The sequence below is a fragment of the Nerophis ophidion genome, linkage group LG03 (genome assembly GCF_033978795.1).
Source record: "Nerophis ophidion isolate RoL-2023_Sa linkage group LG03, RoL_Noph_v1.0, whole genome shotgun sequence".
Taxonomy (NCBI): Eukaryota; Metazoa; Chordata; class Actinopteri; order Syngnathiformes; family Syngnathidae; genus Nerophis; species Nerophis ophidion.
This window is the reverse complement of record NC_084613.1, coordinates 36,513,307-36,539,266: the sequence shown is the minus strand read 5'-3', so window position 1 is coordinate 36,539,266 and position 25,960 is coordinate 36,513,307. Positions and strand designations below refer to the sequence as shown.

Below are 25,960 nucleotides of genomic sequence, written 5' to 3'. Positions count from 1 at the left end.
TTATTATGTAAACTCCAAGTTATTGTTTTTTGTTGTTGCTATTTTTGTATTACAACATTGTATTATTGATCATGTTGTACTGCATTGTAATGTTTTGTTTTGTGATTGTGTGATGTTTTTTGCTCGGACCCCAGGAATAATAGTCTCCACTGTGGTGTAGACTAATGGGGATCCTTAATAAACTAAGACTATACTTACATTATGTATATAAAAACTTAATGGAGGTGTTTGGATGTTTTTTAAGGGGCTCTATAGGCAGAATTGAACAGATCCCATTGTAAGCAGACTTATGATTGAATGTATTTAATGTTTGGAATGCATTAAAAAGAAAATCCATCCGACGTCATGTCTTTCATAATGATTGTGTAGGCAAAATTCCAAAAAAAAGTGCAGTTCCCCTTTAAGCTTTTTATTTAAAAAAAGTAAAACGTGTTTAGAATTGTCGCAGTTATGTATACTGTACTTTAAAAAGTAGGAGAAAAAATGTATACATAAGGACACGTACATGTAATGGTAAATATATTTTTAGGACCATCTCCGGCTTCCTCCCACTTCCAAAGACATGCACCTGGGGATAGGTTGATTGGCAACACTAAATTGGCCCTAGTGTGTGAATGTGAGTGTGAATGTTGTCTGTCTATCTGTGCTGGCCCTGCGATGAGGTGGCGACTTGTCCAGGGTGTACCCCGCCTTCCGCCCGATTGTAGCTGAGATAGGCGCCAGCGCCCCCCGCGACCCCGAAAGGGAATAAGCGGTAGAAAATGGATGGATGGATGGATGGATGGATGGATAAAAGGGAATAAGCGGTACAAAATGGATGGATGGGATACAGTCAAGCCCTGTATGGCCTATGGCACGTCAGATCACAGCAGAAGGTATATATAATACGCCATTGTTCATTGATTAAAAAAAACTTGACTTGAAATTTCTGCCCCTACATGGTTGCGCGTTTACAATTTTTCACCTTAATTAAGCAACACGTCTCAAATTTTACTTTGAAGAATTATTTGGAATCGTTCTATTGTTTTTTTATTAAAAAAGTCTGTGTGAAATGTAACTGGAGGGAATCTATCACATTACAGCCGGCTACTGTCCGCACATGCTGCCTATGTGCACCGGCCACCCCAAAAAAGCAGATACGTTAGATTTTTAGACTTTATTTAGGATTTTCTACAGTTAAATATTTTGTCAAGGCTTGTTGCAAATGTTATTAACAGCAGACTTACACGTTAGAGGGCTGGCGGATGAGGTCAGAAATTTGTTTTGAGAGCTGATGGGAGCTGCGGACCATCATGCTGTGCAAAGTTGCCGGGTGCTGGGGGATGTTGATCATAATGGCTCCCACTTTGAAGACAGCTGCATTGTTTGTTTTCAGTCCGCGCTGGGCACTGTACAAAGCCTGAGATTTGGCGATGTTGCATTTCACCACAGTTCTGCAACACAGAAAGAACAGTGATGACCAAGACGGCCGGAATATGAGCTGCTGTGGGTCACATGAAAAAATGAATTTGTGTAGAATTACAGGGATTACTGAAGGATCATGCGGATATGAGAAGAATGAGCGTTGTGTACAAATTGTGTACAAATGAGACTCAGGGTACGTTCACAAGTTTTACATTAATTGCCTCATGGAAGAACATGGCGCATCGTTGGGATGAGTTTTTGTACGCCAATTTAAAATATAAATTTTCAAAAATAATAAAGATACCTTCACACATTGTGTGAAAATATGGCACAAACTGCTGCATAATCTAATTAGGTAGAAATTGTGAAGATGTTTCTTGAGTTTTTCTCTTACTATTACTTAATTTATGCAGTGAGGTAATACTCTCACCAGTTCTTTAACTCCATTAAACAGTTGTTAAAATGCAATGATACTATTTAACCACATTGTTTGGTTCCCATGTTCACAACCACACATAGCGCTTAGAAATACACAGGATCATGTTGGTGTGAACGAACCCTGACCGAGGTCCACTTCGATCACTTTTTTATTCAAATAAAATGAGATGTGTCATTATCATCAGTTTCTTACACAATGAGGAATTAATAAATGTGCCAGCAGGCCAACTTTGTTACTCTTCCTAGAACTAAAAGAAAAAGACTTCATGCACACAGACGAATGTGGACCACACATGATAGACAAATGACAGATAAGCACTTATAAGCATTTAGAATTTGAATACACAAAACGTATGAGAGCCCTAAAAGGCAGAAATAACATACAAAAACTCTTGTTTTGCTGTGCTGGTGGGAGATGTTGGGAAATCCTCCAGTCTATGCATTAGTTGTAGGGGGAAAAAGCAGAACAAAACACAGGAATAGAACACACAATTTTGTTGTACTTGTGCAATGACAATAAAGATAATTCCATTCCAAGAGCAGAGAAAACTGTAAAATACTCATGCAATATCAGAATGTAAATGGGTTACACTTATATCGTGCTTTTTTTCCTTCAAGGTACTCAAAGGGCTTTGACCCTATTTCCACATTCACCCATTCACATACACATTCACACGCTCATGGCGGGAGCTGCCATGCTAGGACCTAACCACGACCCATCAGGAGCAAGGGTGAAGTGTCTAGCTCAAGGACACAACGGACGTGACGAGGTTGGTAGAAGGTGATTGAACTAGGAACCCTCAGGTTGCTGGCACGGCCAATCTCCCAACTTCACCACGCCGTCCCCGTAATGCTTCAAGTAAGTTTTCTCCACAAGAGCTCATAGAAGGCATACTATTTAATAGCAGCATAACTACAAATTTTGTTGCAGCTGGTCATTACATCCATCCACCCATCCATCCATTTTTCTACAGCGTCTCCCTTTTAGGGTTGCGGGGGTGCTGGAGCCTATCTCAGCTGCATTTGGGCGGAAGGTGGAGTACACCCTGGACAAGTCGTCACCTCATCACAGGGCCAACACAGATAGACAACATTCACTCACATTCACACACTAGGGCCAATTTAGTGTTGCCAATCAACCTATCCCCAGCTGCATGTCTTTGGAGGTGGGAGGAAGCCGGAGTACCCAGAGGGAACCCACACAGTCTCCTCCATAATCAACATTTGGGTCAAACGTCAGAAAACCAATTGACAAGTTGACTTTATTTCCGTCCCCATCCAGTACAACGTTTAAAAGTGTAAAATAATATGCAACTTGAAAAATGAAAATTTTATTTGGAACCTAATTTATTTTGCGTTTGTGCATGACTTTCTGTCCAACACATGCAGATTTTAGGTAAATTGATCTGCTGTGTTGTGGCAACCATTAAGAATAGAAGCTCCGTGTATATTTAGCGCATGGATCAGTAATGTGAACGTCATGGCGGTGCCATACCACATTGACTAGAATAAAAACGGAATGAGTCCGCTGCCGTGTTGATTACGCACAGCAGCTGTGACGCGTCCGGTGGAAATCAGGGGTAACTGTCTTTTCTTTTAATCTGAATATTTTGAACACATTCCTAACTTCCACAATACCTGGCTCTTTAATTCGATTTTTCGACAAAACAACTTGAAACGACCCTAACCTATACTCTAAAACACAGAAACATTTGCCTTCACTGCGCTCGGGAACTTTCTGTGTGGAGTTTGCATGTTCTCCCCGTGACTGTGTGGGTTCCCTCATGGTACTCCGGCTTCCTCCCACCTCCAAAGACATGCACCTGAGGATAGGTTGATTGGCAACACTAAATTGGCCCTAGTTTGTGAATATGAGTGTGAATGTTGTCTATCTGTGTTGGCCCTGTGATGAGATGGCAACTTGTCCAGGATGTACACCGCCTTCCGCACGAATGAAGCTGAGATAGGCTCCAGCACCCTCCGCGACCCCAGAAGGGACAAGCGGTAGGAAATGGATGGATGGATGGACAACTAATGTTAAGTGAGTACATTTTTAAACCAGATTAATTACAGGGTTGCTGTGGATTAAATTTGATACAATTAAATAGCAATCCTTTATTTTATCTATATTTGGCATGTTTTATTTTACTATAAGTAAGAAGAGAATATATATGCACTTTGAATTGCCTCGTGTACGAATTTTGCTCCATAAATAAATTTGCCTTGCTTTGGCACTTAACGTGTTTATGAAACATTTAACATCATGTTCATGTGTCTAAACAAATATTTATTCAACATTATTGTGGACCTGTTTCTCTTGTTGTGTTATTAATGTGGTATTTTAAGATGGAGCTATTTCCTGCAGAATGTGGACAATACTTTTTTGGTTAATTTAACTGTTCCATTGTTTCTGGGTTAATTGTCCTCAAATTTACTTTTGAACAGATCAATATATTATTTAGAGTCTTCTGATGGATTATTTAAAAAAAAAAAGTGATTAATGATGTTGATGAATTCATTTGCATGAATTTTGACAGCCCTAATTGCAACATAAACTAAAAACAAATCCTATTTGTACACACTAGTTCCTTTTGGAGTACACTGCCCCTCTCTAGTCATGAAACATTTCAATAAATTTCAAAATATTCTTTGAAAAACATCTTTAAAACTGCATTATTTTCTAAATTAATTCATTATGTGACCATTGTATTATATGCAACTCTGTTAGACACAAATCAAATGGCAAATATAGTAGATCCTCGCTATTCCTAGGAGGTCACACTCGAAAAGCCCTAAAATATCTATTTTAGATACTTCAAACAAGGTCTCTTTTACAAGTAACTTCACATGATTTTGAGTAGCTCATCAAAGTTTAAAAGAATATTTGCTTACACTCTTTGTAATTGTATGCCTATTCAATTCAACCATATGTCCATCATGTCCTCATGTGTAATGTTTAAATGTTTTTCAATTTTTTTGGACTACAATGTGAAATAATGTTTTATGTATGTATACATAGATACATCTGTCATCTCTATCTTTTTTTTTTTTAATTTATTTTTTATTTATTTATTTATTTTTTTTAATTTATACTACCATATTGTATATGCACCTTAGGAGGAGCTGCTCCAATTTCGTTGTTCTTTGAACCTGTTCATTGCAATAATGACAATAAAACTCTATTCTATTCTATTCATATCCTAAAAAGGTCTAAGTTTTTTACGTGCATACAATTGTTTTAAATTACATTTTTCACTGAGGATGTATTCCTCTTCTTTTGTTGAGAAGAATTGTTGTACATTCTTGAGTAGCAGGTTATTGTTTGTTTTGTGCATAATTTCAGCTGTTTGCAAATTCACTATATTATCATTGAATTTCAGTATTTTTGATTCAATCAATAAAGGGTTTGTGTATTCTCTATATACAACCTCATGTATTATTCTAACTGACCTTTTTTGTAACACAGTTACTGAATGAAGTGTGCTCTTGTAGTTGTTTCCCCATATTTCTACACAATAACTTGGATATGGTAACACCAGCGAGCAATAGAAAATATGAAGTGATTTTTTTTGTCCAATACATAATTTTCTTTATACATTATTAATGTATTTCTTGCCACCTTATGTTGTATATTTTTTATATTAGATTTCCAGTTAATTTTATCACCAATGATGATACCCAAAAGTGTGATTTATTTTACTCTTTCAATGTCTATTCCGTCTATTTGTATTTGTGTTTGACTTTCTCTTCTTCTTTTGTGGAATTAATTTATGGAATGCATTAAGCAAAGAAGCCAAACAGTACTCACATTAACCAGTTTAAGAAACTGCTCAAACTCAAAAAGTGCACATCAAAATGTCCCCAGAGCCTTACTTTGGACATCACTGATCTAGTATTTTAAAACTAAGTACAACACAAATTAATCATGATAAACATTTTGAACTTATTGAAAATGATGTAATCTTATTTATTTAATTATGTGAATTAGGACTTACTTTACTAATATTTTTTTGTATTATTTATCATGTAAATTGGGTACAAATTGAAAACAAGAAGTGAATAAAAAGGGTTAGCAGTGGATATGAAAAAGAAAATGAGTTGGACTAAAAAAGCTATCTTTTTGAAATGTTTGATGTTGAAAAGATAAACTGGAGATTGTAATGTATCATGCCGTAACTTTATGCATGTTTGAAATAAACTCAAAGCGTTAACCATTATGCAATAAATTAATGACATATTACCACAAGTGGAATAAAATGGACTGAGATTGGTAGATATCTGCTTTGTAAATAAAGTAAAATTTAAATGTTGTCAATCAAATGAATAAAAAAAATAGCTAATATTACCTTTCTTTTTGTTAAAGTAGCCATCTTCTTCTTCTTTTCGTGTCATTGTGATAAAAGTTGGACACCCCTGTTCTAAACATAATATGCCTATCACAGTCAGTGAACACATTTTAGATTTACTACATTTGTATTGTTCTTACAAAACATGAACATTTTGTCAAACATCTACTTGATTAATTTTTTTTTGTATAATTTTTTATATCAGCATCATTAAAATACTGTATCCTCATAAATCAATATAATTGTATCATAATTATTATAAAAATATTGATTGTAATGACTCGATTAATAGCTGCAGCACTCTTACTGCTATCAAATTACTTTCTATCAACGTTACCATTAAAAAATGAAATATTTACTATTCAAGCAAGGAAAAGAAACCGGCAAATGTTGAACCACAAAGAGTCGGGAAACTACTGTTGTGCGGAAAGTGTCTACTGACTCCACGACTTAGTTAATAATTAAAACTACAAAAACAATTTGAAAAAAATGAGAAAAGAGGAGAAAATAGTATACAATTTTTTCCTCCAGTCGATAGGCGTGAAGGTTTTGTACTTACTGAATGTCTGGTGTTAGGCCCTCCAGCAACACAATGTTCACTCCTCCAATATGAGCCGATGCACACGTCTCAGTCATTTTCTGATGTAGAATATCTGTGTGGAAACATTGATACAATCAAACAAAAAAAATGAAACAACTTGCAGTGCACATCTGATTATGTTTTTCCAGTCAGGAGCCACTGCATAGCTATTATTCGCATTGTTACACAAGCCGATCACATAACCTGCATGGAGACCTTGACATCAGTCTGAATGTATTAGAAATGTGCACAATTTTCTGGTAAACATTGTGTTTGTTATTTTAGCATGGTCTAGAACAGGTATGTCTTTCTGCACCGAGGGCCGCATGCAAAAAAAAAAAAAGGCTGCGGGTGCCACTTTGTTGCTGAAACTAATCCATCCAGCTGTCTAAAAAACCATCCACATCTTAGCTTTGTGTTAGAGATAAAAAAGTTAACTATTGTAATAATTTATTTCATGTCTCATTATTCATATTTTTTATTTTTAGAATATGTTGAAAGTCAACCAAAGCACAAGCTGTCCATCAGAATATCCCTTGAGCCATACTTTGGACACCTCTGAACAAGTATTTTAAGATTTCTCTGTGATTTGTTATGGTCTTTAAAGATGTGTTAATATTTTGGGTTCTGTCTTTTACGAGACAATTTTAAGTCAGAAATACATGTTTTTTGTTTTGCTTTTGATTGACCTTTCATCTTTTCTTTGAGGGTGAAACTGCCATGGATCTTCTTCAGTTCGGCCTCCATGGTGAGTCCCCCAATGTCAGCTTCCAAGTGGGTGCGGTTCACCATGCCGATACCAAACACTAGGAGGGTGACGTGCTGGGGCTCGGAGTTCACCAGGCTTCGACGCCTGCCGCTTGCACCCGGGAGCCTAGTCGGTGTGGTAGGCTCCTGCTGTTCGTTCTCAAAGATCACGTTACAAAGAGGCTCCGAGGGGCGATGTCCACCTTTTGTGGGAAATAAAAGAACACATTGACGGTAAACAGTATCTTTTAAGGGTTTCTGATCAAAAAAATGTTCAAATACATTTTACAAATTGTGAGACAATTTTCACATATTTTAGAGCTGAATGAAGAACTGTTACCGAACATATCAGCATACTGTAATACACAAGTGTCGAACTCAAGACTCAGGGACCAGATTTGGTCCGCTGCATTATTTTATGAGACTTCCTGAAAATATGTGTCAATAAAGTAATACATCTTTTCTTACTAAATCCATCCATCCATCCATTTTCTACTGCTTATTCCCTTTAAATGTATCGGTTATTTCCATTTTGACAGAGGAAATAGATGTACTGTGTCCAAATGCAGATCTTTTAAACTTTAATACATAAAAATACTCCAAATATAAAATGATCATACATTCCAAACATTTGTTTAATGAAAATAAAACTAAATATGTAAAATCTGATTGACTTGAAGTTATCAATCAAATTGTAGTCTGTAAAAAATACTTTTTGACTTTATGGTAAAAAAAAAAAAAAGGGTTACTTGGACACCAGATTTTTTCTGTAAAAAACAGTCGTACTCTTTTTACATTCCAAATAATATGTTGTAAAAACCACCAGAAGAGTTTACGGTAAACTCTTGACAGCTCAGTCACCAGGATTTAATCGTAAAATCTACAGATCTTCTTCTACACTGTACGTAAAAAATGTATACTGTAATACTAAAATGCAAAGTCGGTAATAACAAAAATTATATATTATATGTCAAGGGTGAACTACCCGAATGCAGCCGAGATAGGCTCCAGCACCCCCTGCGATCCCGAAAGGGACAAGCGGTAGGAAAAAGATGGATGGATGGATATTCAATGTAATAATGGCCCTCTAAGTGTTGCCATAACCGGGGTGTGGCTCTCTATGAAATGGAGTTAGACACCCCAGCTGTATGTAATACATTGCTTGTCATTTGAACATAATTTTGATGTCTTCAACTTAAAGGACAAAACATGTCATAGTTGACAGTGTTAAAGCTACGCTATAAACATTCACACTCACATATTTAGTATCCAAACAACATAACATGCATTTTTTTGGAAAATATGAGAAAACATGAGTACTAAGAGAAGATGTACAAAAAAGTACAGGGGGCAACATAAAAGATTTGAACTCAGAAACCTATGAGTCACTTTAGTCTCAAGAACCACTGTTTTTTTGGGGAGGTTTATGAGAACAAATGTATCAACAAAATAAAAGACTGAATCCAACCCGAAGATATAATTTGGTAGCGTCCCACCTGACACACCGTTTTCTGCAGAACTTTTCTCCAGGATGCCTGTGGGATCTGAGATGAGCGAGTAGAAGTTAAGCAGCTTGTACATATTCTGCCAACATTCTGCTGAGGGCTCGCTCTGCTCCGAAACTGTGATGGAGTCGGAGTCGTCCATCTGGATGGTTGTGTGGTCTGCCACGTCACGGGAGCCCTTTCTGGACACCTAAAATACACACAATATTTTACTACATTTTTACAAAAGGCATTTGGTAGCCATATCATGGGAGCCCTTTCTGGACACCTAAAATACACAGAATATTTTACTAAATTTTCACAAAAGGCTTTTGGTAGCACACCTTGTCAGTCCTAAAATATGTAAAACATATTTCACATTAAATTTCGGTTCATGCTCTGACAAATCTTCAATAAAAGGTGATTTGATGACACAGCAATTGGTGGAGTGTGCATGCACCATGCAGACTTAATAACCAACTGGCTCCCTCTTAAGTTGGTAAGTGTGCATTGCACTTTAATGCTCTCAGTAATAAAAACCGAGAACATTTATATCTAGATTTTTGGTATTCTATTTGGTGTAAATAACTAAACAAGGCAATGACACAAATTATACATATGGGACTAAAATATTATTGTGAGCCTTAGCATCGGTATCAGTTTAGTATTGAATGTTGTGGCCAATGAGTGTATGTGTTTTAGGTGTCACTATTTATAATTTCTATGAAATGCTTACACAATATCTAATTAAATTGTTACCTTGGAGGTGCGACGTTCTGATCTTCCAAGAGAGCTGCGTCCCCTGTGCTCTCTTCTTCCTAGCGTATCCATGGTTGATGGAGGTCCGTTAGATGGTAAACCCCCAACAACCCCTGCTCCTCCTCCACCTAAACCTCTTTTGCTCTTCAAAGTTTGCGTGCCACTACGTGTCGTCCCATTGAGGCTACCACGTGAGCTACGGCTGAATTCGGACGACCTGAAATGGCGGTACGGTCGTGCTTTGAAGGTTGGCGTTGGTGAGGTTGAGCCCGCAGTGTATCGATTAAGCTTGATGTCCGTTTGAGTGGCTTTGATGTCGTCAATCATGGTACTGAACTGGTGAATGAGGCGCACAAGAGCCATGTCAACACGTTGGCTAATAGATTGGCAGGCCGTGGTGAAATCACAATGGAATGTGTTGTAGTGTCGTCGGTTGAGGTCGTGGAAGGTGAGTGGGACAGCAGAGGGGCCCTGTGGAGCACTGGTTGACTTTTCCATCACCACCGCATTCAAACTAAAAGTCTCAATAAGAAGGGCTGGCTTGAAATCAAGTGGTGGAAGGTTGACCAAACCTTGCCTAGAAGTATGAAAAAACAAAGTTTAGCATATATGTCAGTGTGTCTGGATGTTGCAGTACTTTTTTAGAAATAATTCACATTGCATCTCACATATTGTCATTATTTTTTGTCAGACCTCAACTAAAATCATATATTTCTTATCTAGGCAAATATGTATTCAATTAAAGAAAGTGTGCGACATACACCAATATATTAATACTATTTTGTTGTAATACAAAGACTTAGCAGATGTACGTTACTGCACCGGTTTGATTTCTACTTTCCAAAGTAAAAAAAAAAAAGAACTTTACTTTCTGGATTTTTTGTTTTTGCGCTCTTTGGAGGTGTCAGAGTCCACAATGTCAGCTCTTAGACACTCAAGGTTGCCTGAAAAGGACAGATGTTCTCCAAAATACATCTTGTAGCTCAGAGGTGTGGCGTCCTGCGCTTGGATGCCCGTGTAGTTCAGCAAAGGCTTGAAAACAACCTGCGAGGTCAAGCAGAAACCAAAGAACAGTTTAGAAACAGTAGTTGTAGTAGATGCAACAACAAATATAGGTCATATAAAATGACATGACTTGAAGTAAAATCCTATGTTATTCACCTGAGCATCAGCAAGTTGAACAGCAGCAGGACACAAATTTCCCGCTTCAATATCATCTATGTCATCTTGGCTGGTGCTATGCTGGGAGTGGGTTCCGTCCAAAGTGTTTTGGTCACTGGAAAATACTATGTTGAAGTCTGAAGCAGAAGGGATGGTTGGCAGGTTACAAGTCCCACCTGTGAATAGGGGACAGAGTTACAAATTGAGCATAATCATGAAACTGATGCCTTGTCTCCTTGCAATATGTTTCCCGACATTGCGAACCTCGTCGATCAAACGACTCATCAAGTCCTGGTGCACCGTCTTGTTAGTACAGTGGAACCTTGATATACATACTCGTCATTACATACATTTTTTATTTTACGAACCACAGGCCAAATAAAAATATGTGTTGGTGTACGAACCTCGTCTTAATGTAAAAATGTCGTAGTGCAGCCATTTGGTGTCCAGCAGCACGGTAATTGTAGGCTAGCGGGTTGCTCTCCAGTGCTCATTGTCAGGTCAGTGTTGCAGGTGTTAGCCACTATGCTCAATGCTACTTTGGATGGTTTTAAGTGTTTTCTAGCCATTTTACAATTAGTTTCTAATTTTACTAGCTCAGTATGAATTCAAAGAAAGCAATAGACAAGCGATGTGTGCTTTGAACATTGAGGAATTAACCACAGTGTTGTATGACAACTTTTCTATGAATGAACTTTGTTCAAGAACCAATTAGTGTTTAAATCGAGGCTCCACTGTGTTAGTGTTATTAGTTTTAATTCCTGTTGACGTACATGGTTGACTGCTTTTGTTCTAAATAAACTTGGGACCCCAAAATTGCTCCATATATTGATATGTGTCGTAGTATTGTTAACTTCCATATTATCGGCAACTAGCGTTTCACAAAATAACCGTTACAAAGCTTTAAAATGGGTACATAGTAACTTCCTGTCAAAGCAAATTGAGTTTCAAAATAAAAACATTGCAGTATTTTTGACCTAGATTATACTACTCACAAAATACGCCAATGCAGGAAAAAGGTGTCAACAAACTGCCATAGCTTCAAAAATCCTCAGCCAATCCGAGGGGCGTCGAGATAAGGGGGTTTCACTGTAGTTGTTCTAAGTTAACACTACTACCAACGCTAATTGAAACATGCAATATAGCGGACAGAACAGCATGATTTAGACACCCAGAGGACCATTCATGAAAAATTTTGTCATGACCAATATTGTAGGGGTAATAATGTCAACATGGTTTGTTGTGATCCAATCAAGAAACCAGGGTGTCTGCATACAAACAACTTACCAGTAACTCAACTCATGTAAGCTCAAATGCAAACACTGCATCGACTGAAGAATTACCAGCAATAGAATTTCAGAAAGCGCCATCTCATTACTCATACCCTACTCTGTCCAATCAGGTTGCAACATTTTGCGTATTTTTTTAGTCAAATAAAAAAAATACCTAGACCTTAATGGGTGGATAAAAACATTGCGTGAGAACACTAAATGAACCACAACCAAATGTGTTATTCGAAACATACCATATGGTTGTGTCGGTAGCTAACTACTGAATTACAAACATTGACACAGCCTAGACATTTTCAAGCAGGGATACTAGTACAGACACCGGGTGACTAAGGTACACATCGATTGTACTCCGTTGAGAAAAACTAACTATTCACCAATAACAGCACAACACTAAGGGACAACTTCCTGACCTTCTTCAAGACTGTTAATGCTTGATAGTGGTTGGCACAGGTAGTGAATAATTGGAGTATCCAATGGGTTTAGTAAAACTGCAACATTTAGAGAAAGTTATAAACAAGACATTTTAGATATTTTGTGTTAGCGTCACCTTTTATGGGAAAAATATTCTACATAGAAAATGAACTTTTGAGACAAGTTGTGCGTACCCGTCTGTAGGCTATTGTGATGGGAGCGGTTGATTGGGGACTCCTGAACTGTAGCCCCGCTCCTGTTACCAACAGCATTGGACATCCAGTTGTAAAAGCTAACAGAGGAGGGTTGAGATAGAAGCGGGTGCTCAGTCAGTATATCCGTCCCTGAAGTTTAAAAAAGAGGACAGTTTAAGTAACATTGTATTTAATTATTTAACAATTAACTGTAAGAGTCATCATCTTTCAATAATAAGGAAGATGTCAATTAGGGCTGCAGAGATTAATCAATAAGAAAAAAGTTTGATTAGGGAAATTGTGTTAGATGTAAACATAAACGGAATACAATGATTTTCAAATCCTTTTAGACCCATATTCAATTGAATGCACAACAAAGAAAAGATATTTGATGTTCAAACTCATAAACTTTGTTTTTTTTGGGCAAATAATAATTAACTTAGAATTTCATGGCTGCAACATGTGCTAAAGTAGTTGGGAACGGGCATGTTTACCACTGGGTTGTATCACCTTTTCTTTTAACAACACTCAATAAACGTTTGGGAACTGAGGAAACTATTTGTTGAAGCTTTGAAAGTGGAATTCTTTCTCATTCTTGTTTAATGTAGAGCTTCAGTCGTTCAACAGTTCCGCTGTCGTATTATACGCTTCCTAATGCGCCACACATTTTCGATGGGAGACAGGTCTGGACTGCAGGCGGGCCAGGAAAGTACCCGTACTCTTTTTTTGCGAAGCCACGCTTTTGTAACACGTGGCTTGGCATTGTCTTGCTGAAATAAGCAGGGTCGTCCATGATAACGTTGCTTGGATGACAACATATGTTGCTCCGAAACCTGTATGGACCTTTCAGCATTAATGGTGCCTTCACAGATGTGTAAGTTACCCATGCCTTGGGCATTAATACACACCCATACCATCACAGATGCTGGCTTTTGAACTTTGCGCCTATAACAATCCGGATGTTTTTTTTCCTCTTTGTTCCGGAGGACACCACGTCCACAGTTTCCAAATATAATTTGAAATGTGGACTCGTCAGACCACAGAACACCTTTCCACTTTGCATCAGTCCATCTGAGATGAGCTCGGGCCCAGCCAAGCCAGCGGCGTTCCTTGGTGTTGTTGATGAATGGGTTTTGCTTTGCAGAGCAGAGTTTTAACCCACACTTACAGATGTAGCAACCAACTGTAGTTACTGACAGTGTTTTTTTGAAGTGTTCCTGAGCCCATGTGGTGATATCATTTACACACTGCCGGTTTTTGATGCAGTACCGCCTGAGGGATCAAAGGTCCGTAATATCATCGCTTACGTGCAGTGATTTCTCCAGATTCTCTGAACCTTTTGTTGATTTTACGAACCGTAGATGGTAAAATCCCTAAATTCCTTGCAATAGCATGTTGACAAATGTTGTTCTAAAACTGTTCGAAAATTTGCTTACAAATTGGTGACCCTCACCCCATCCTTGTTTGTGAATTACTTAGCATTTCATGGAAGCTGCTTTTATACCCAATCATGGCACCCACCTGTTCCCAATTAGCCTGCACACCTGTTGGATGTTCCAAATAAGTGTTTGATGAGTATTTCTCAACTTTATCAGTATTTATTGCCACCTTTCCCAAATGGCATCAAATTCTAAAGTTAATGATTATTTGCCAAAACAAACATGTTTATCAGTTTGAACATCAAATATGTTGACTTTGTAGCATATTCAACTGAATCTGGTTTGAAATTGATTTGCAAATCAAAGTATTTTGTTTATATTTACATTTAACACAATTTCCCAACTCATATGGAAAGGGGGTTTGTATTTTCCTCCAATAATGGCTTCTTTTGTTAAATGCTTGTAACTGAAAAAAATGTATTCAAGCCAGACACGGACCGCATGGAGTATGTGGAACTTGAAATACGCATACCTAGTTACTCCACAGCTGCTGCAATAGAACACACATGAGAGTGGAGGTAAGTGAGTGCTGTGACTTGTGTGGCGGCAAACAGCAGATTTTCTTTTTAATAATTAATTCATACGTTTCAAAAGTGCATTTTTAATGTTGATGGCGACTTGTTCAGGGTGTACCCCGCCTTCCGGCTGAGTGCAGCTGGGATAGGCTCCAGCACCCTCTGCAACCCCCAGAGGGACAAGCAGTAGAAAATGGATGGATAGATGAGTGGATGTACAGTTATTAGAAATAAGAATGAAGATATTGGCAAGTAGAATAATCGTTTATTTCATTTGGGTCATATTTTGTGTTTTATTGAATATATCACAGAGAGTAGAGAACCTGATATTCCCAACGACACATACAGACCAAACACTACCTTTTTCTTTATATTGGGTTTAATTAATCTCCATTGCAGATGTTAATCTGCCGGAAATTATGTTTTGGACGCTGGTAATTGATGTTTACATTGAAACCACATTGTTTTATGTAAAAAATGTATTAAAAAAGCCTAAGATTGTCTTCGGAACACCACAATAAATGGTTAATTTTGGGTGTCTTTACAGAATGGGGAACCCAACATTAAGCTTTAAGTTATGTTTTGAAGTATACTGACATATCCACAAACATTGTCTCTTAAACTAAGCTAGCCAAAGACCAAGTTACAAAAAGAAAACGACTGCCGTAAACATAACTTTAAAGCAACAGAAAAAGTTTAGCGCACAAGAACAGGTGTCTCCTGCTCCTAAACAGCACCAAATGTGGGACAATCATCACAGAAGTAAGTAGCAAAGGACAGCAGAAAATCTGAAATATACTGGATTAATTGGTAACTCGGTCTCAACATCAGAAAAGTTTATCGGTTAAATGGTGGAGCCGGAACAGTTTAGTTTTGTTTTTCTAACATTGTGTTGGTATCGTGATCACATTTCTTAGTTGAAAGACTGAGAAATGAAGGAAACACAGTCTTTGTAATCAAACACATATTTCTTATTAATACAGCATCAGTTTGCATCGATTGATCACATGAAGTGATTAACTTAAATTAAAGTAAAGAAAACTTTAAATTGTCAGCCAATATGTTATCTCATGAAAATTACAGCGTGCACAATCAACATATGAACGGAAAACACTCCCTTAGTATGTGTTCAAAATGGTGTATCCCTCAATATATCAACTAGACCCCCACACCAATCCATCCATCTTCTTCTGCTTATCCGAGGTCGGGTGGCGGGGGCAGCAGCCTAAGCAGAAAAACCCAGACTTCCATATCCCCAGCCACTTTGTCCAGCTCTTCCCGGGGGATCCCGAGGCATTCCCAGGCCAGCCGGGAGACATAGTCTTCCCAAGGTGTCCTGGGTCTTCCCCGTGGCCTCTCACCGGTCAGACGTGCCCGAAAGGTGTTCAGGTGGAACCCTGACCAAATGCCCGAACCACCTCATCTGTTCCTCTCGATGTGGAGGAGCAACGGCTTTACTTTGAGCTCCTCCCGGATGACAGCGCTTCTGATCCTATCTCTAAAGGAGAGCCTCTCCACCCGGCGGCCGAAGCTCATTACCGCCCCTTGTACCCGTGATCTTGTCCTTTCGGTCAAAACCCAAAGCTCATGACCATAGGTGAGGATAGGAACGTAGATCGACCGGTAAATTGAGAGCTTTGCCTTCCGTTTCCGTTCCTTCTTCACCACAACGGATCCGTTTCCGTTCCTTCTTCACCACAACGGATCGCTACAACGTCTGCCATACTGAAGACGCCACCTGTCGACCTCACGATCCACTCTTCCCTCACTCGTGAACAAGACTCCAAGCTACTTGAACTCCTCTACTTGGGAAAAGATCTCATCCCCAACCCAGAGATGGCACTCCACCCTTTTCCAGGCAAGAACCATGGACTTGGAGGTGCTGCTTCCCATCCCAGTCGCTTAAAACTCAGCTGCGAACCAATCCAGTGAGAGCTGAAGATCTTGGTCAAATAAAGCCATCAGGACCACATCATCTGCAAAAAGCAGAGACCTAATCCTGCAGCCACCAAACCAGATACCCTCAACGCCCTGACTGCGCCTAGAAACTCTATCCATACTCTACCACGATAAGGTGGCAGCTCACACCCCAGTTGTTGAATTAGCGATTCATCAAAATACCATAATTTGACTGATATTGAGACAATCAGTGAATTGGCTATTCTCCGTCTAAGGGTGGTGCCTCAGTTATCTAATGTTTTTTTTTTCTTTAATATGAAATATAATTATGTAAAGTCTTTATTAATGATTACCATTATCATTCATCCTAAATGATTCACCCTCCAAAAGTCCAGAGTGTAGCTATGTAATTATCTTAAAACTAAAGGGTAGCTAATAGAACTTTCAATCAGGCACCTGCACGAGTGAGGGAGCTGCTCATGGCTGCTGCGGCGACAGATGGTTCATTCCTCTGGGGTGTCCCTTCCAGTAGGTTGTGAAGACTGCGAAAGCTTCCCGTTAAATTACTCAGGAGACTCTCTTTTCTGGGGCTGTCCTTGACTGTCAGGCCCATGCCGCTCACGTGAGCTGGTGAGTCAGCTGCTGTGTCACCGCTGGTGTAGCTCAAAGATTGGTAGGGGTGAGAGCCCTGGGGATGACACAAATAAGGTTGATATTGTTAAGTTATTTTTATTTTTGCAATAGTGGATGGATGAAACCTAATGGCTTTTGTGTGCACTCCATATGGTCATGTTGAAACAGAGAAGTATCTTTTACACATTGTCAGTAAAGAATTATTCAAAATATCTAGGCCAAATTAATAATTAAGACTTGGGGTAACATAAGGGCCAACCCTAACCCCTGATTGACTGATTAAAAACCTAATAAAGAGTGTGTTAATATTGTGTTAATTATGCATACAGTCTGTCCAAATACTGATATTTGCAGGTTGTTCTGAGCAGCAAGATTGCTACTTAGTAATTTCTCTTCATCAATGCTGCTCTTTGGTTGATTGAAATTTAGAGTGAGCACAACTAATATTTTTTTTCGAAAATAAGCATACAGAAAACTAAGTTAATATATTCATTTAAAAAAACAAAGAAACATGCATCAATCCAGCCTGTCAACCCCGCATGATAATCATTGTTTTTAAAAAGTAACTTTTGTTTTTTTGCAGAACATTTTTAATTATAGTGTGATTAATATAGTATTCTTTATAACAGGTGCCCCAGGGCCATATTTGCTGTTAGTTTCGTTTGACCTGACAAGGGTTAGCTTCCCAAATTTAAAACATATTCATATTGACCTCTTTCAAACTCACTTGGAGTGTCCCAAAAAAAAAAAAAAGTATCAGATGATATCAGCTCGTATCTAAATTGTCTAATGCGATGACTTTTGCAAAGCTGGACAACTAGTTAACAGCCGAATGTCCTCCAATAAGCACACATGGTTGGTAATTTATTTTATTTAGTTAAAGTCATCTTTCTGTGTGGAGTTTGCATGTTCTCCCCGTAAATGCGTCGGTTCCCTCTGGGTACTCCGGCTTCCTCCCACTTCAAAAGACATGCATCTAGGGATAGGTTGATTGGCAACACTAAATTGGCCCTAGTGTGTAGATGTGAGTGTGAATGTTGTCTGTCTATCTGTGTTGGCCCTGCGATGAGTTGGAGACTTGTCCGCCCGATTGTAGCTTAGATAGGCACCAGCGCCCCCAAGATCCCAAAAGGGAATAAGCGGTCTTTAATTGAACAATAATAGAAAACACAATTGTCAATACAAACATTTTCAAATAATTATATTTGCATATTACCTACATATACAAAATTCCCAAGGCAGAAGTGTATTAAAAAGTATTCAGTAATAAATGTGTCTGCATAATTACTGTGTCATGAGCTTAACTTTATGAATTATTGTGGCAACTAGGTGTCAACTAAAAAAACATTATCAGTCCAGTTCAACCTACAGACAGCATAAGTTCATTCCAGATGGTTAATCATGAATAGGTTAGTGTTTATCATACCTAGCCTTGTTCTCTTGACTAATTTTACTTGAGCAAAATCTTCTACATTCAACATTACAAAATAATCAAAGTATCAGATTAATATCGGTATCGATCCATACTCAAGGCTCTAATATTATTATTGTATCGGAAGTGACAAAGTTGTATTTGGCTACCCCTAAAGCTCACATAATTATTAATGGGATGTCTGCAGGGCTAACGACTTGGCATATGTGATTATTATTTCCACTAATTACAGGAACTGTATCATTTACATTTAAGCAATTTGTGTTTCACACTCAAAATTGCTGTGTTTGGTCTTGTGGATCGTTGGCCAAGTTTGAACACTTCTATAACATTAAGTAGGGATGTAACTTACTGTACATGTGCTTTTAGTCTACTTTTTCAGTATGGAACCTTCTGTTCAGTACAGTCATACAGATGCCCCCACACACGATACACATTAAAAGTGAAGGACAGGAATTGTGCCTCGCCGTCAAAATATTATTGTAATTTACTTTGTCACCTTTAATACAAAGCTTATTGTACAATATATGTTGCCTTACATTGAACAACTATTTGGCATCTCTCATGTACATCGGTCAAAATGTAAATTTCTTATGTGGTTACCTACTGATTCCTAATCAGCAAAATTCCATTGATGATAACTTCATTGATACAATGTAAAGCAGCAGTTTACATCCGAAAATCACAAATCCAAGCAGAATCACAGGACACAATGCCATGCTCATTGATGATATTTTCAACAATGACTTACTACAAGTTGATGATAATACTACAAGTGGTCTGCTTATAACCAATATCGGTGGTTATCTACCAGTTTTCACAATCTATTATGGACACGACAAGAAGTGTCCATATGAGTTGGGAAATTGTGTTAGATGTAAATATAAATGGAATACAATGATTTGCAAATCATTTTCAACCCTTATTCAGTTGAATATGCTACAAAGACAACATATTTAAAGTTCAAACTGATAAACATTTTTTTTTTTTCAAAATAATCATTAACTTTAGAATTTGATGCCAGCAACACGTGACAAAGAAGTTGGGAAAGGTGGCAATAAACACTGATAAAGTTGAGGTATGCTCATCAAACACTTATATGGAACATCCCACAGGTGTGCAGGCTAACTGGGAACAGTTGCGTGCAATAATTTGGTATAAAAGCAGCTTCCATGAAATGCTAAGTAATTCACAAACAAGGATGGGGTGAGGGTCACCGCTTTGTAAGCAAATTGTCACACAGTTTTAGAACAACATATCTCAACGAGCTATTGCAAGTAATTTAGGTATTTTACCATCTACGGTCTGTAAAATCATCAAAAAATTCAGAGAATCTGGAGAAATCACTGCACGTAAGCGATGATATTACGGATCTTTGATCCCTCAGGCGGTGCTGCATCAAAAACCGACATCAGTGTGTAAATGATATCACCACATGGGCTCAGGAACTCTCCATAAAACCACTGTCAGTAACTACTGTTGGTCGCTACATATGTAAGTGCAAGTTAAAACTCTACTATGCAAAGCCAAACCCATTTATCAACAATACCCTGAAACGCCGCCGGCTTGGCTAGGCCCGAGCTCACCTAAGATGGACTGATGTAAAGTGGAAAGGTGTTCTTTGGTCTGACGAGTCCACATTTCAAATTATCTTTGGAAACAGAGGACGTGGTGTCCTCCAGAACAAAGACCAAAACAACCATTCGGATTGTTATAGGCGCAAAGTTCAAAAGCCAGCATCTGTGATGGTATGGGGGTGTATTAGTGCCCAAGGCATGGGTAACTTACACATCTGTGAAGGCACCATTAATGCTGAAAGGTCCATACAGGTTTTGGAGCAACATATGTTGTCATCCAAACAACGTTATCATGGACGCCCCTGCTTATTTCAGCAAGACAATACCAAGCCACGTGTTACAACAGCTTGGCTTCGTAGTAAAAGAGTCTGTTCCCAAACGTTTATTCAGTGTTGTTAAAGGAAAAGACATGTAACACAGTGGTGAACATGTCCTTTACCAACTACTTTGGCACGTGTTGCAGCCATGAATTATTGTTGTTAATTATTGTTTGCAAAAAAAAATTATGTTTATAAGTTTGAACATCAAATATCTTGTCTTTGTAGTGCATTTAATTGAATATGGGTTGAAAAGGATTTGCAAATCATTGTATTCTGTTTATATTTACATTGATTTAAAAAAACAAAATAAAAAAAAATCCTCTCTGAGCTGCCACCTTAACGTGGTAGAGGAGTTTGCGTGTCCCAATGATCCTAGAAGCTATGTTGTCCGGGGGATTCTATGCCCCCTGGTAGGGTCTCTCAGGGCAAACTGGTCCTAGGTGAGGGATCAGACAAAGAGCAGCTTGAATACCTCTATGAATAACACAAGAAAAGGACTCAGATTTCCCTCGCCCGGATGCAGGTCACCGGGGCCCCCCTCTGGAGCCATGCACGGAGGTGGGGCACGATGGCGAGCGCCTGGTGGCCGGGCCTGTCCCCATGAGGCCCGGCCAGTCTCCCCTCCAATGGGCTCACCAACCATAGCAGGGACCATAGAGGTCGAGTGTAGTGTGAGCTGGGCGGCAACCAAAGGCAGGGCACTTGGCGGTCCGATCCTTGGCTACATAAGCCAGCTCTTGGGACATGTAAAGTCACCTTACTGGGGGAGCAGGGGGGGGCGGGGCGCTGAGCTAGTGCGCGAGGTAGAGAAGTTATGGCTGGATATAGTCGGACTCACCTCGAAGAACAGCAAGGGCTCTAGAACCAGTTCTCTCGAGAGGGACTGGACTCTCTTCCACTCTGGCGTTGCACGCAGTGAGAGGCGACGAGCCGGGGTAGCAATTCTTGTTGCCCCCCGGCTCAAAGCCTGGACGTTGGAGTTCAACCCAATGGACGAAAGGGTAGCCTTCCTCCTTTCCAAGTGGGGGGGAAGGGTCCTGACTGTTGTTTGTGCTTACGCACAAAACAGCAGTTTAGAGCAGTGGTCCCCAACCACCGGGCCGTGGCCCGACTGGTACCGGGCCGCAGAATAATTTTTTATAAAAAAAAAACAAAAAACTTTCAAACCATTTCTACATTCCACTAGTATTTTACTTAAGCGTCACCTCCTCAAGATTCAAACCATTTCAACATTAAAACAATTTCTGCATTCACTCTACATTTCATTAGCATTTCAGTTCAGCGTCAGCTCTTTAACATTCAAACCATTTTAAGATTTGAACTATTCTTACATTCATTTTATATTCCATCAGCATTTCAGTTCAAATTCAGCATCGGAGCATTCACACGCAATTCCTTCAGGAATTGTTTAAGTTATTCTCATTCCTCTTCTGCTCCGTTTTTCGGTCGCGTGTAACTCCCACATTATTCATCGGATTGATCCCATTCAAACGTCAAAACATTCAGCGCTTTCAGGACACGTCTGCTCATTCAACAAACCTTTCAAAAATTACCAGTTTTACTGTAATTCACAATTTCCCAGTAATTTACCCATTTTTTTTCTTTTTGCTTCTTCTCCTATGTGTTTCAACCAACTTCAACCGGTCCACCATCAACACATTTATCTCAGTCAGGACAATAAAACTGTGTCTTTTTTTAATGGAAAAGAAAGCAGCTGAGATAGGCTCCAGCAAACGCTTGCGACTCCATAATGGACAAGCAGTAGAAAATGAATGGAAGGATGGAAAAATTCCCAGCTTTTACAGTGTTCAAGATTTTCCATCATATTGGACAATATAATTGGTACTCATCACACCATTCTGACTGACGGTTACGCAAAACTGCATTCTGGGTAATGATGTCATTTTAAACTGTTGCCTTTTAAATACACCGTGGCAGCATGTTGTATACTCTAATCAATATTCACTTTTATTGCTTATATATATATATATACACAGTGGGGCAAACAAGTATTTAGTCAGCCACCGATTGTGCAAGTTCTTCCACTTAAAATGATGACAGAGGTCTGTAATTTTCATCATAGGTAGACTTCAACTGAGAGACAGAATGTGAAAAAAAATCCAGGAATTCATATTGTAGGAATTTTAAAGAATTTAATTGTAAATTATTGTGGAAAATAAGTATTTGGTCAACCATTCAAATCTCTCACTGATGGAGGGAGTTTTTGGCTAAAAATCTCATGATACATGGCCCCATTCATTCTTTCCTCAACACGAATCAATTGTCCTGTCCCCTTAGCAGAAAAACAGCCCCAAAGCATGATGTTTCCACGCCCATGCTTCACAGTAGGTGTGGTGTTCTTGGGATGCAACTCAGTATTCTTCTTCCTCCCAACACAACGAGTTGAGTTTATACAAAAAGTTCTATTTTGGTTTCATCTGACCACATGACATTCTCTCTGCTGTATCACCCATGTATCCATTTTGGTATAAACTCAACTTGTCGTGTTTGGACGAAGAAGAATACTGAGTTGGATCCCAAGAACACCACACCTACTGTGAAGTATCGGGGTGTAAACATCATGCTTTGGGGCTGTTTTTCTTCTAAGGTGACAGGACGATTGATCCGTGTTAAGGAAAGAATGAATGGGGCCATGTATCGTGAGATTTTTAGCCAAAACCTCCTTCCATCAGTGAGAGCTTTGAATGGTTGACCAAATACTTATTTTCCACCATAATTTACAAATAAATTATTTAAAATTCCTACAATGTGAATTCCTTGATTTTCTTTCACATTCTGTCTCTCACACTTGAAGTGTACCTATGATGAAAATTACAGACCTCTGTCATCGTTTTAAGTGGGAGAACTTGCACAATTGGTGGCTGACTAAATACATTTTTGCCCCACTGTATATATATACTGTATATATACATACAGTGAAGAAAATAAATATTTGAACACCCTGCTATTTTGCAAGTTCTCCCACGTGGAAATCATGGAGGGGTCTGAAATGTTCACGGTAGGTGCATGTCCACTGTATGAGAGATAACCTACAAAGAAAAATACAGAAATCACAATATTTGATTTTTTAACAATTTATTTGTGTGATAAAGCTGAAAATAAGTATTCTAACCTCAACATTCATATTTTGTAGAGTAGCCTTTGATTGCAATTACAGAGGTCAAACGTTTCCTGTAGTTCTTCACCAGGTTTGCACAGACTGCAGGAGGGACTTTCGCCCACACCTCCACACAGATCTTCTTTTGATCAGTCAGGTTTCTGGGCTGTCGCTGAGTAACACAGACTTTCAGCTCCCTCCAAAGATTTTCAATTGGATTTAGGTCTGGAGACTGGCTAGGCCACTCCAGAACCTTGATATTGTTCTTAAGAAGCCACTTCTTGGTTTTCCTGGCTGTGTGCGTTGTGTCATTGTCATGTTGGAAGATCCAGCCACGACTCATCTTCAATGATCTCACCTTCAATGATCTCACTGAGGGAAGAAGGTTTTTGGCCAAAATCTCACAATGGCTGCAGCCATCCTCTCCTTAATACAGTACAGTCGTCCTATCCCATGAGCAGAAAAACACCCCCACAGCATGATGCTATCACCCCCATGCTTCACAGTAGGGATGGTGTTCTTGGGATGGTATGCATCATTCTTCTTCCTCCAAACACGCATAGTGGAATTATGACCAAAAAGGTCAATTTTGGTCTCATCTGTCCACAGAACTTTCTCCCATGACTCCTCTGGATCATCCAAATGGTCATTGGCAAATGTAAGACGGGCCTTAACATGTGCTGGTTTAAGCAGGGGAACCCTCTGTGCCGTGCATGATTTCAAACCACGACGTCTTAGTGTATTACCAACAGTGACCATGGAAACAGTGGTCCCAGCTCTTTTCAGCTCATTGACCAAGTCCTGCCATGTAGTCCTGGGCTGATTCCTCACCTTTCCCAGCATCATTGAGACCCCACGAGGTGATATCTTGCATGGGGTTCCACTCCCATTGAGATTGACCGTCATGTTTAGCTTCTTCCATTTTCTAATGATTGCTCCAACAGTGGAGCTTTTTTCACCAAGCTGCTTGGCAATTTCTCCATAGCCTTTTCCATCCTTAAGGAGTTGCACAATTTTGTCTCTGGTGTCTTTGGACAGTTCTTTGCTCTTAGCCATGCTGAATGTTTGGGTCTTACTGATTGTATGGGGTGGACAGGTGTCTTTATGCAGCTAACGACCACACACAGGTGCATCTGATTCAGGATAATAGAGTGGAGTAGAGGAGGACTTTTAAAGGTGGACTAACAGGTCTTTGAGAGTCAGAATTCTAGCTGATAAGACAGGTGTTCAAATACCTATTTTCAGCTGTATCACACAACTAAATTGTTAAAAAAATCATAGATTGTGATTTTTGGATTTTTCTTTTTAGGTTATCTCTCATACGGTGGACATGCACCTACTGTGAAAATTTCAGACCCCTCCATGATTTCTAAGTGGGAGAACTTGCAAAATAGCAGGGTGTTCAAATACGTATTTACATATATATATATATATATATATATATATATATATATATATATATATATATATATACATACATATATATACATACATAAATATACATACATATATATATATATATATATATATATATTATATTATATTATATTGTATTATAGGTATTTAATTGTCCCTCACACCTTTTAATTTAAAGTCTGCTTATCATGCTTGTGTAATATACTTTGTGAAACTCCACATTGGATCAATCTTGTGACAGCAAGAATAGAGCAGTGATATATGAGTAATTTTGGTTGGCCTACAGATGCAAGTGCAAGTATTGAACATATACAGCAGGGGCGCTCACACTTTTTCTGCAGGCCAAGTCGAGGAGATCTACCTCATTCCTATTTATAATTTATATTTATTCATTTATGAAAGAGACATTTTTGTTAACAAGTTAATGGTGTTTAATGATAATGCAAGCATGTTTAACACACATAGATTCCTTTCTTTCATGAAGACAAGAATATAAGTTAGTGTATTTGACTTGCATTGATTGGAATTAGACAGTGGTGCTGATAACGTCCGCATTTTCAAATGGAGGCAAAAAAAAGTCCTCCTTTCTGTCCAATACCACATGAAAGTGGTTGGATTTGGCATCTCATTTGTCCAACTTGCATACTCGTTTTTAAACACTTTGTTATGAGAGTAGCATATGTGTGTGGCCCTTTAATGTCTGGCAGCAGGTGAGTGACGTCAGTGACTGTGCGGGTGGGCAAGCAAGTGAGAAAGCGGTCGCTGAGGCCGGGGGAAAAATACATTGGCATCAAA

General features: G+C 38.8%; 1 protein-coding gene across 1 annotated transcript in view; it reads right to left on the bottom strand.

Annotated features, from left to right (window-relative positions):
* kiaa1109 (KIAA1109 ortholog) overlaps nucleotides 1-25,960 on the bottom strand; it is a 236,469-nt gene that overhangs the window by 104,093 nt on the left and 106,416 nt on the right. Inside the window, exons 44-53 of the mRNA XM_061895057.1 lie at nucleotides 17,126-17,357; nucleotides 12,817-12,966; nucleotides 10,920-11,095; nucleotides 10,627-10,802; nucleotides 9,759-10,335; nucleotides 9,012-9,210; nucleotides 7,458-7,718; nucleotides 6,748-6,841; nucleotides 2,227-2,277; nucleotides 1,227-1,433 (exon numbers count right to left, since the gene is read on the bottom strand). Coding sequence (XP_061751041.1) covers nucleotides 1,227-1,433; nucleotides 2,227-2,277; nucleotides 6,748-6,841; nucleotides 7,458-7,718; nucleotides 9,012-9,210; nucleotides 9,759-10,335; nucleotides 10,627-10,802; nucleotides 10,920-11,095; nucleotides 12,817-12,966; nucleotides 17,126-17,357 — 2,123 coding nt within the window. The remainder of the gene's footprint in view (nucleotides 1-1,226; nucleotides 1,434-2,226; nucleotides 2,278-6,747; nucleotides 6,842-7,457; nucleotides 7,719-9,011; nucleotides 9,211-9,758; nucleotides 10,336-10,626; nucleotides 10,803-10,919; nucleotides 11,096-12,816; nucleotides 12,967-17,125; nucleotides 17,358-25,960) is intronic.